The sequence below is a fragment of the Phoenix dactylifera genome, chromosome 11 (assembly GCF_009389715.1).
Source record: "Phoenix dactylifera cultivar Barhee BC4 chromosome 11, palm_55x_up_171113_PBpolish2nd_filt_p, whole genome shotgun sequence".
In the NCBI taxonomy this organism is placed as follows: Eukaryota; Viridiplantae; Streptophyta; class Magnoliopsida; order Arecales; family Arecaceae; genus Phoenix; species Phoenix dactylifera.
Window position 1 is genome coordinate 9,706,677 of NC_052402.1, and position 11,433 is coordinate 9,718,109.

General features: G+C 37.6%; 1 protein-coding gene across 1 annotated transcript; it reads right to left on the reverse strand.

Moving 5' to 3' along the window:
• Window positions 1-341: 341 nt before the first annotated feature.
• On the reverse strand, window positions 342-9,158 carry LOC103703310. Its single transcript, XM_008786126.3, has 8 exons — window positions 8,701-9,158; window positions 2,643-2,790; window positions 2,405-2,555; window positions 1,825-1,950; window positions 1,659-1,739; window positions 1,357-1,549; window positions 1,003-1,270; window positions 342-915 (listed from the first exon to the last, which is right to left on the reverse strand). Exons 1-8 carry the CDS (start codon window positions 8,923-8,925, stop codon window positions 674-676), a joined length of 1,434 nt encoding a protein of 477 aa, XP_008784348.2. The 5' UTR covers window positions 8,926-9,158; the 3' UTR covers window positions 342-673.
• Window positions 9,159-11,433: the final 2,275 nt, after the last annotated feature.

An 11,433-nucleotide genomic window follows, 5' to 3' on the forward strand; every position in this document is an offset into this window, starting at 1 on the left:
GCACGTTTCCTGAAAATTATGTTAAAAAACAACCAAAAGAAGAGGGGTTTTTTCCTAAAAGTAATAAACAATTGGTCTTAAGTTCGATGCAACGCTGCTTGCCACATTTAATTTATTAATATTATGATGATGGTGGTGATGATCCCTTCCATGGTTATAATATTCTCTAAGAGTTTGAAATTTAATGTAGAGTAGAATGTTTTTCAAAGATTCAATGAGATACGAGAATCCAGATTTAAAACAAACAAACAAACAAAAAATGTGCAGTTTGGTGTTCCTAGGAGCCATTAGCAGCTGGTGTTGAGATTAATATCGATCGAAGCTAAAACAGAATGCATGAGTTGGTGGGGTTGCAAGATTATAAACAGAATCTAGAGACTGGAGTAGTAAATATAATAAAATACAGGAATACAAAATCAACTACCAAAAATAAAAAAGGAACATACCTTGTTTCCTAAAATTTATATTAAAAAAAAAGAAAGAAAAAAAGAAAAGATGGTGTTAGTGTTTCAATCTTAGTTGTTATACATATAACATTATAACACGGAACTCGTGGGTTGGTGGGGATGAAAGAAGACCCCATGTTATAAACAGGACCTTAGAGCATGGCATGGTTGGGAGATGCACTTATGTCTGAAGCTGCGATGGATGTCCACTAGAGTAGATATAACTACTAATTGGACCAGACATGGATCAGACCTTGCTTGTTGCCAGTGTAGATCTCATTCCTCTCCTCATCATAGAAGAGGGCAGTCACATCCTCCAAAGCTTCCCTGATGGTGCTCCGAATGGTCGATCGGTTGGGGTCACCTCGCTTGCGAGGGGCAATCTGGAGTGTAGCATCAAGCGGGCATATTTTGGCAATGCACTTCCCAGTAAGGATGTTGCTCATGTTGATAGACCCAACAGGAGATGCTGCAGAGATTTCATTAGGTCATAGGATCAGACATCATAGTGACACAACAAGGACAAATAAAATTTATCTGTGATTCAAGGAGAAACCTTCTCCCTCATCTTCACTTCCATCTTCAGCCTTGCAATAGGAGATAATCAGGTCCTGATCGCTGGTGATGTAAATGTTGTTGGTATTACAATCTGGATGCCACAGAAGGTGGTCTTCAAAGGAAGTAACGAGCTCTCCACGGAAATTCCACACCGCTACTGTCCTGTTCCGGAACGTTAAGAAGAGGTGGTTCTCATAGAGGAAGATGAATGCTGAGGGGGTCATGAATTCAGATCGGCCAACTTCAATCAGGTCCGAGTTCCGCACCTGCACCAACAGCTATAGAATATGACGACTGAAATGAAGAATATATAGTAGAAAGGTACAGAAGGAAAATGGATGGAGCAGCTCACATCGAGAATCTGAAGGTTCTCATTCTCTTGCTTGACCAGAAGCTTCTCATTGAACTGCTCGATGAAGTCAACCTTCTTGTTACGGTGTAACAGGTGATTGAAAGATTTCAACTCTGTTCCATCTTCAATTGACAGGATGGTCAGTGGAACATAACCAGGAGTCCTCTGGTATATTAGCAGCATGATTCCTGGACTGTAAGAGAGAGAGAGAGAGAGAGAGAGATCATAAGATGGAGAGATTCAGATGCATCAAGGTAATGCCGGATGCATAAATAAGCTAGTTGAAAAAAACAATCAAAAACCTTATTTTGATCTCCTGTATATTCTTATCGCTTATCGAGTACAGATAAGAGTAATTCTTCAGGTCAAATACCTTGTAGGTTCTGCAAAAGTTAGCATGAATCTGATTAGACAACCACATAGTTATATCATGATATCAAGATGCAGAAGGGACCAGAGGTTGCTTACCCATCCTGGGCTGAATAAGTTAGTACTTTGCCATTTACATCATCAAATTCAACAAAACCAGGCCACTTCAGTGACTCAGTTTCAAAAAGAGGATAGCCAGCATCCAACTGATTCCTTCTAATATACCTGTCAGAGTTCCATAAAATGTCATGAAGGTTGAAAGCTTTATTGATGATTCAAATATCAATATGGATTATTCACTCGTCAATGAAATTCTCAAAGTGCCAACCCTAAATAATTAGGATAAGACAATTATTAACCAGTTATAACCATAACTAATACTGTAACTAATTGTTAATAAAATCAAGACAATTTCAATAACAGTCACAATGAGCTACATCACTGTTGGGAATCTTATCTTTTCTGTAATATAGGTGCATTATGAGCATTGTGAGAATTCTATCTATTCTGTAATATAAGTAATCACTTTGACAATTTCAACTTTATCATGCTTGTATGGCAATTGAGAAGAAGAGAGATAAACAGTTCTTTCACAAACACAAGAATAACTAGAGGATGAAATAATCAAAAACAAGCATTCTTGGAAAGTTGAGATTCTCGCATAAATTAAATTTCTTACTCTATTGGAGTTGTCCTGCACTTCAAGGAACTGAAATGGTCCGATGCATACACCGACACTGTGATAAGTGACTCATTATTCTTATTATAAAACAAGCTTCTAATCACTTCATCGGGACTTATGTTCAAGAAGCATATGCGTTTGTTGGTTGCTGTCAGCAAAAAAGAATAAAGAGGTGCAAATGACAATCAAAATAAACAAAAGGGACAACAGAAAACTGTAAAAATGATGGGCTTACTCCGACTAAAGGCAGCACAGAGACCCGATTGTGCAAGAGCAAATATGACATCTTTTGCTGCAACAATCTCGATGATTTTGGACCTCTTCTTTAGAAATTGCAATCTCAGAAAAAAGTTGACATTGTGATCATAGGTATCAAATTCCTCCTGCATAACCCAATAAAGGGATTATTTTTTCTTTTTTTGTGGCCAAAAAAAGTAATTATTTCAAATACACTGCATTTGTTTAGCATGAGGCAAGGTCAGAACTGTCATTTCACAGTGAGTGATGCATTTCATATAAAAGTACTCCTTGTTTGAGCAAATACTTAAAACACTATTTCTTAATCAATACGATAATCCCATATATCAGTCACGGCCCTAAATCTGATCTTGTTTCATAAATCAAATATAAAATAGAACAACGGTGTTCGACTTACCTAGGTATTTAAAAGCTTTGTTTGCGCAAAACCCTGAAAAGATCAGTCAGAAGCACAGATAATTGAAACTGTCAAGATGACCTAAAAAAATGAGGAACACAAATGGGTTTCAATATCTTTCCTCACATGCAAGCTCCATGACTGCTATGACCACATAAAACTTGTTTTACAAGTCTAATTTCTAGGTCACTAATGGGGAAGAGGTTTAGATGGCAACCTATTGAAACAGATTGCATTTTAAAGGATGAGAAGGGCAGTTTATGATTGACACACTTCATGTATCGCATTAATCCCCAGAATCAACCTTGGGGATTTTTTTTTTGGAAGGGAGGACATCAATCTTAAATCGTCCCCCTCCTCCACCGTACAAGCAACACGTTATGGTTGCAATGGGTTGGGGACTTAAACCACTTCCCACCAACAAAAGCTTGCAGGATTTGCATACTTCTTTCTTGCAGGGCTTATCCAGCATGTTTCTGTGGATTGAAAAAGCTGATTACACATGATTCTGCATGACACTTCTTTTGCTTGTTAAAGGAAATACAGTATAGCTCTAGCATGTTAACTTCATGATGTACAAGGATTCAAAATAAAATGAAGATATGTTTGATTAAGGTCCTTCTATTAGCTGTTTAACTTTGTTAACATTAGCAATGATTCTCATCCTCATATATGTTTCTGGGATAGTGGAGCCTTACGTGATATACTTTTAGGACTACAATTTTTAATACATCACTACTCATGGTAACAACCAAGGGGACCAAACAAAATCTAGGGAGCATAGAAGTGTAGTATGTGAAGATAGAAATAAAAACAGTGGAGCATTCTGCTCCCCATTTCTAGATGGTTACATATGTCTAAAAGTTGAACATCTAAGTTTTAGTAGGCATTTCAATTAAGAATCAAGAATAGGGGGGAAAAAAGCTTAGATAATATAGAACAAAACACTGGAAGGTTCTAACATGCTGGGTACAGAAATCTACAAGGCATCATGTGCAAAACTGTGTGATATTATCAACATAGGAAACGACTTTAAAACTTCTCGCAATTGCCAGCTAGGGAGAACATCAACATTTAGAACTATATGTAACTCTTCAGAAGTTCAAAAGAGGGGCTTTGAAAGATGCATATTCCGAAGGCAATCTGGCTGCTCAAGCATTATGGGTTTTACCAAGTCATGTTTGGTTTAAAACCTTTTATCAAGCAGATGCTAAATCTCTCAAGGACTTGAAGCACATATGCTGCATGTTCACCTAGATATTGCAGTTGGAGGTCATTGAGGTTAGCCAAAAAGAAGCAGAAACATAAGAAATTTGCTTTTCTTTAAAATAGGTTCAGCTGTAGGGACTGGCTTTTGTGCGAGGCTCAGTCAGTATTTCGAATAAACTATTTCTTAGTAGGTACGCAAAAATAGGTAGAAGATGTTTGATGAAGATCATACTGAGCAAAGACTTCACTAGATGTGACTACTCCTTTTCACACTTTTTGTGCTTTTTTACTATCCTATAACAAAGATTAACTTTATCCCTTCGTACAGTGTTTGAAATTAACAATAAAAGAAAACGAAACTACACTTGCACTTTCAATGACCTATCTTAAATTGAGACCTGAGATATGAGAAAGAATGTGAAATCTTTTCTCAAAGAATTTTTAAAAAAATGAATATAAATAGCTCTGCCTTAGCTGCAGAGATAACTTGGACAGTACATTTATGATAAATACTGACCTTGATTTCAAGTTGAAATGAAGAATCTGCATCATACTGGTCTTTTGAAGAGATACCTCATCATGTTGTGGCCACTTTTTGCTTCATAATAAAGTAAGCCTAGTAAGCCAGCGCACTAAAACCTTTCCCTCAACCCTATAAAATCCTATTCCTCAAGACCTAAAGAGTAAGCTGTCATGCTGAAAAAGGTAAAACATGCTAAAGCGAAGTGAATATTTCTTCCTGCTATTTGGTTATTGTCTTAAGTTCTGACCGGTAAGTTGGCATGTTGAACACTGGACACAAAACCTTGGCCTTGATGCAGGACTATTAAAGATATGAAGTCATGGTATCCAAATGGATTTAGAAAAGTAAAGGGAAGAAGGATCTTTAATGTCTGACAAAAAGCATAAATGCTAAATTTGTTACCAAATTTCTGTTGAACCTAATATTTCTTTTGAATAATAAGGTTAAAATCTTTTGAGCAAGATTCATATATGAGAAGACTGTAACAAACGGAGCAAATATATCCCTTGATTAGGGTTTAACAGTTTTCAATGAAGCAAAGAGTGAAATCTAAAGTTTGCTGATATTATTACGAGTATGAATTTACATGGATTACAGAAGCTCAAGAGACTGAAAGAAGATGTGACAAAGACTAGAGATTACAAGTCACAAGTTCTAGCTTTAAAGGACTTTTAAGAGGTCATAAGAGTTAAGTACAAGGTAACAATAAGACGAGGAAAAGAAAAGACATAGATTGGAATAACTTCAATAAAGAAAGAGACTGATAATAATGAAATGTCACAGCACCAAAATACCAAGGAATCACATGATTTGCACCAGGTTTACCTAAATCACTGGACACATAATTTGTTATTATTCAAGTGCTGAGAAGGTTTAAGTTTAACTGACTGGATAAGATCAGGATATGATGTTGGGCATTGCCTTATTTCAATTTTGGAAGTGGGATCGAGATTCTTGGAGTGCTAGAAATAAGGTCGTCTAATAGTAAACAATGTGGGGAGATGGTGGAAGGGTTTCTTTGGATCTCTCAACACGGGGAAGTTGTCAACCATAGTAGCCTGAAGTGAGGATGAGTATGCGGGTACGAGCACGAGTATATGGAAGTGATAAATTTTTTTATAAAGAAAAAAAGAAAAAAATTAGAGGGTGCAAGTACCTAGGAAACACCCATAAAAACTATAATACACAATATATATATAGTGAGGTGGAAGCATGACCTTTGCTCTCCCATTTCATGGTCACAGTTATCCCTGCACAATAGAAGCTCGCTCATGCAGGAACCACACCGCAATAGCATGATTCGGATGAATGCCAAGAATCTTTTCAATGAGGGAAAGGGAGGAGAGAAATTAGGAGAGCCAAGCTCAAACATATATATCTAGAGAGAGAGAGAGAAAGAACAAATCCTAAACCTCAAGCAATATAAAGAGAGGACCGAAGATGTTGAATATGGAGATGGGGAGGAGCTCGATAGAGTCGAAGGTCTGAAGCCTCAATTATAAGAAGAGTGCTCAACCTCAGCCTCTTTGAGGTTTCAAAAGCTGCAAATCCGACCAGGAGAGGAAGCCTTGTTTCTTCGAGATCGTCGATCCGATGCTTGAGAGCTTTGGGATCTAGCCACATGAAAGAGATCTTAGCAATCAGTCCATTGTGCCACTATACTGCAAGGCTTCAACAACTGGCAAACACCCAACCGTCCCCTCCCTATTGCCGCCGCCTCTTTCTCTCCTGAGCCATGTCTTGGGATTTCAACAACCATGTTTCCTAGCCAAATATAGTTCAGAAACATGGAAACACAGTTCTGGGCCAGGTTCAAGAGAGGAAGTAGGCGATGTACAAAGTGGTAAACTATAAATCAAATGGTATATAGATTTTAAACCTTACAATAAGTATGATATATTATTGATCTTCTATTATGGATCTAAGGTCTTAATATTTTCACTTGGGATCTTGAAATGGAATTGATTCCAATAACCACCTTCACCATCAAAAAAATTGATATATATTCTAATATACAGGAATGTATTTTTTAATCCTACCCCTATCGAATTGGGTTGGTTAGTAGGCAAGAAATTTTGAATTACAAACTCGAATTTGTACCAAGTGGACCAATGAACCAAGTAACATACATATGTATCTTTGGTTAAAGATACTAGACTTTCAAGTCATGGAGTTGCACTTCCAGTCCATCCCTCTACAACAAAGAGGTAAGAATTTTTATGTCGGCACTTGACCTAGCCCACCTTAAAGGGAAATTCACTTATATTCCTAAATATATTTCTAGCACTTACCACAATCAATTTAACCAAAAGTTATCCATAAACAAAATCAAAACCACCATCTGGAGGCTTTAGAGCATGATTCTAACAACTATACACCAATATGAACAGCCCCAGACAATAAATAAAATGTGATAGCATCTCCAACTCTCTCCAAACTGAGTCTGGATTATCAATAACCCTTTAATCTCTCTCTCTCTCTCTCACACACACACACACACTCAGATTAGCATAACAAAGATAAAATTCAAATTCAGCACAAAGTCACATTAACTCAAGCATTGATAAAATATTACCAGATCTTTGAAATTAGCATTTACCAAAACCTCTTGGAACGATCACCACAGGTTAAAATTCATAATAATAGTTTATACAAGACTAGGTTTTGGATGTTATGGAACTAGCATGTACTGGATAATTTGTTCCCAAGTTCATTATTTCAAGACATAGAATAGAACACCCACGCGCACCCCACCCCACCCCCACCCTGCGGGTACTACATGTCTGAAATTGTTTATACCCATCCTTCTTACAAATTTAAATCATTTCTAAACAGAAAAGAGACCAATCACCTCTCGCATTTCCTTTCCATAAAGTTCAACTTTTCAGTCAATTCAAAACAGACCCCAGGATTCATCTCCTTCTCCCCCTAATCCATAACTTTTCAACCTAGCATTTAGGCCAAAGGAAGTACTAAACAACTTAAGAAAGCCACACAATTTCTTCTAAATTGAAACAACCTTCCAAAACCTAATGTTGTACCCCTTATCTAGCACTATCTACTTTTTATCTCAAGCACCTTTACGGCTCCAAAAAATATCCAGAAAGTTTTAGCTTATGAAAAAAGTTAACATCATATAAATGTCTCCTTTATTATCCATCTTTAGTCACTCCTGTATTCCAACTCCTCACTCTTTAATCTCTACAATTATTTTTCCAACAACACTAATACATCTTTAACAAGCCAAAGTCTTGAAAGACACAGAAGTGCATATAGGCAACATAAAAGTCAGTCTTAAATGCCCTCTTTTCAGTAAATATAAGAGTGATATGATGGGTATCGTAAGCAGCTATGCTAGAATATCAATCTAGAAGAAAATAAATCATATTTCTCCAGCAGTGGCTCTGAGAGTACTATCATTAGCGTTACACAATGTTAATATTTCTTTGTAGAGCTAAAAATTCGCAATAAGAAAGCGCTTCCACCACATAGCAGCCTAAGGAATCAAAAATTTGTATCAGCATCATTTTTATTTTCTAATTCTAAGCACAGTCACAAATTCGGTGTGCGGAAACAATTCAGGGGAACAAAGATTCAAAATTTAGTAAACATGTGAAAATAAACCCTAATCTAGAATTCAGCATTCAAGCACGAACCCTAGTCCGAATACTGATCCCTGCAGCCTTACGATCACAAATCCGCGAACGAGCTTCCAAATTTAGGTATCCAAAACCTAAATCAAGAGCACGATGAACTAAATTCCCCACCAAATTATAAACGTCAACCACACAACCCTAGACCACTTATAAGATTTCAGTAATGAAGAAACCATCAAACGCGAAACCTAAAGGAATTCAAAACCCTAGAACAAGAAAACCCTAATTCGGGTCGTTTTAAAGCACGAACCTGAAGCTGGATGTTGCGGAACTTCTCCGGCGCGTTGGTGGCGGTGCCCCGGGCCATCCGGGGGAACCCGCCAATCTCGCGGCGGTGGAGCTTCCTCACGGAGTTGACGCAATCCCGCTCCCGGAGCTTCCGGGCGGAGCACTCGCCGGAGCTCAACTCCCGTCCGCGCTTCCTTGCCGTGACCCGAAGCCGGACCCTCAGGAGCGACTTCTTGTGGTTCTCCATCTCCGCCCCTCTCCCCTCCTTCTACTTCTATTCCGATGGTCGGAACGACGGGAAAACGTGCGGGGAAGCTCAATGGGGAGAGGAGGGAAGGCATCGAGCTAAGGCTAGGGTTTGCCCGAACGCCATGGCTACCGACAAGGAGCTCTCTCTCGCTCTCTCTTCGCCTGTCTTTCTCTCTCCTCGTGTCTTTCGAACGCTGCGGGATCTCAGGTTGTCGGAAGCGAATGAGTTTTGCATTCGTGCTTGCACGCTGAGGACGTCAAATATTACCTGCGGGGGTCTGCCGGTTTAGACCGGACGGTCGTTGGTCGGACCGGATAATATCCGTCTAAAACTATTTTTTACCTAAAATTATAAAAATTTAAGCATTTAATTAATATTTATATTTATAAAAAATAGATATAGATATTGGTAAACAACTATGCGGTCACTATTCGAATATTTAATTTTATTTGTAACTTTATTTAGTTTTATATAGTATTTATAAACTTTTAACAAAAATAAATAACTATATAATATGCTATTAAATTAGTTTACTCTCTATTTAATTTTTTTTTGATTCTATGATCATAAAATTTAATTATTCGACTTACATTTGTATTGATATCCATATGTCCAGTATTCGATTTATGTCTTTATATGTTTAAGGTAAAAATGGATATAAATTTTTATATCCTATTAACATCGATATTCATATTTATATTCATCAAATAAAATAAATATAGACATGGATATACTAGTATCTAATATATATCCGATCTGATTTCAGCCCTATTAATCTTTGTTGAGCCAAATAATCCAACAATAACTAAGTTATTTTTATGTTTTTTTTTTTGAAAAATTCTTAATTGATATTAATCTTGTTAAACAATAATGAAAAATCAAGGTTAGTGCTTATGTTGACCTTCTATTTAATTTTGATGAGCCCAAAACACATGGGTACATTTCTTATTATATTAATGAATTTTTATGAGTATTTTAGGAGAAAATACATAAAAACTTAAGTGAAATTCATTAGCAAAAGGTTCAAAGGAATTAAGATGAGTTAAACATTTAGGTTGAATCTTAGTTGCATTTGGACAGTCCACGAGCCGTCTCCCACAGTGGACGAGACATTTCTGGCACTTAGAAAGTGTTCTGGCACACCCTTGAGCCAACTCATGACTGAGACAAGTCGACTCCCACAGAAAAACAGAAGACTGTCTCAATGTGCCAGTGCGCGAGACGTCTCCAACAAAGCGTGAGCCGTCTCCTGCAGTGAAGAACAGATTAACTCTTTTCTCCGGTCAGAACACGAGACGTCTCCTTTAGAGCGCGAGCCGTCTCCTTCAGAGAAAAGACAAAAGAGTGTATTTTGCAAGCCGTCTCCCGCAAATGAAAGCAGAGACTCAGTTTCAATGTGGCAGAATGCGAGCCGACTCCAGACTATTACGGGCCATCTCCCAAAAGAACAAATTTGAAGAAGCCGTGCACAAGCCGACTCCCAACTTACGTGAGCCGTCTCCCACAGGATTAACAGAAACTCATTTCTGAAGAGTCCAATCTCGAGATGTCTCCAACTTGAGACAAGCCAACTCACAGAAAGGCCAAGACGTCTCCAAATCTGCTGGCACTCCAACAGCTAGTTTGTCAGAACTTCCAGAAGTGACAGAACATCTCTATTTTACCTCTTAACAGCTATTTCTCTAGTAGATGACTATAAAGAAGATGTGTTTAACAGTTTTTCAAAAAGAAGAAAGTGATCATAAAGAGCTTTTTAAGAGAAACACCTTAAGAGAGCATTCAAGAGCCATTCAAAGCAAAAGAGAGAGAAAAAAAGCATCTTGTGTAAATTCAAAAGCTTCCTCTCCAATTAATGCTGCCTCAGTGATCCTCAACTTCCTATGCAATCAGAAGAGCATCAAGTAAAGGAGAAGCTAAAGTTCTACCTGCTTATGTAAAGAAGCATGTACTTGTTTAAAAACAATCTTTTGTTATCTTGTAACTTGATTCAATCAGAGGATTGGCATTGTCCAAGCTTGTGAATTGGATTGTGTTCAACCAAGTTTGGTTGGAGTTTGGTTCTAGTTAGTGATCCAGAAAAAACCAACTGGGTTCGTTGTGATCCAGAAAAAATCAACTGGGTTCGTTGTGATCCCGGTAAAACAACAAGTTGGGTTGTGAACTCGTAAAACAACCAGACTGTAATCTGAGGATTATAGTGAACTCCCAAGTGAGCTTGGGGAGTGGACGTAGGAGTAAAAGTTAGCTTTGAACCACTATAAATCTTGTGTATTTGTGTTGTGGTTTATTACTCTTATTTTCTTTACAGCTTTTCTATAACTGCTTGAGTTGCTCCTGTTTAAAATTAAGAAAGCTTTCCTTAGTAAAATTTGAGTAGCTTATTTTTTAAGGACCCAATCCCTCCCCCCTCCTTAGGTTGTCTTCTGGGCAACAACTTATATGCTGTAAAAGGGCTTCATAGTAAATAGAAGTGATTAATAATTTATTGTACCCTCAAATCAGATC

Coding starts and splice junctions, on each gene's coding strand:
- LOC103703310 (XM_008786126.3), bottom strand. CDS start 8,925: ATGGAGAACCACAAGAAGTCGCTCCTGAGGGTCCGGCTTCGGGTCACG. Junction 2,556..2,642: donor CTGTGCTGCCTTTAGTCGGA/GTAAGCCCATCA, acceptor TTTTGCTGACAG/CAACCAACAAACGCATATGC. Junction 1,740..1,824: donor ACTTATTCAGCCCAGGATGG/GTAAGCAACCTC, acceptor TAACTTTTGCAG/AACCTACAAGGTATTTGACC.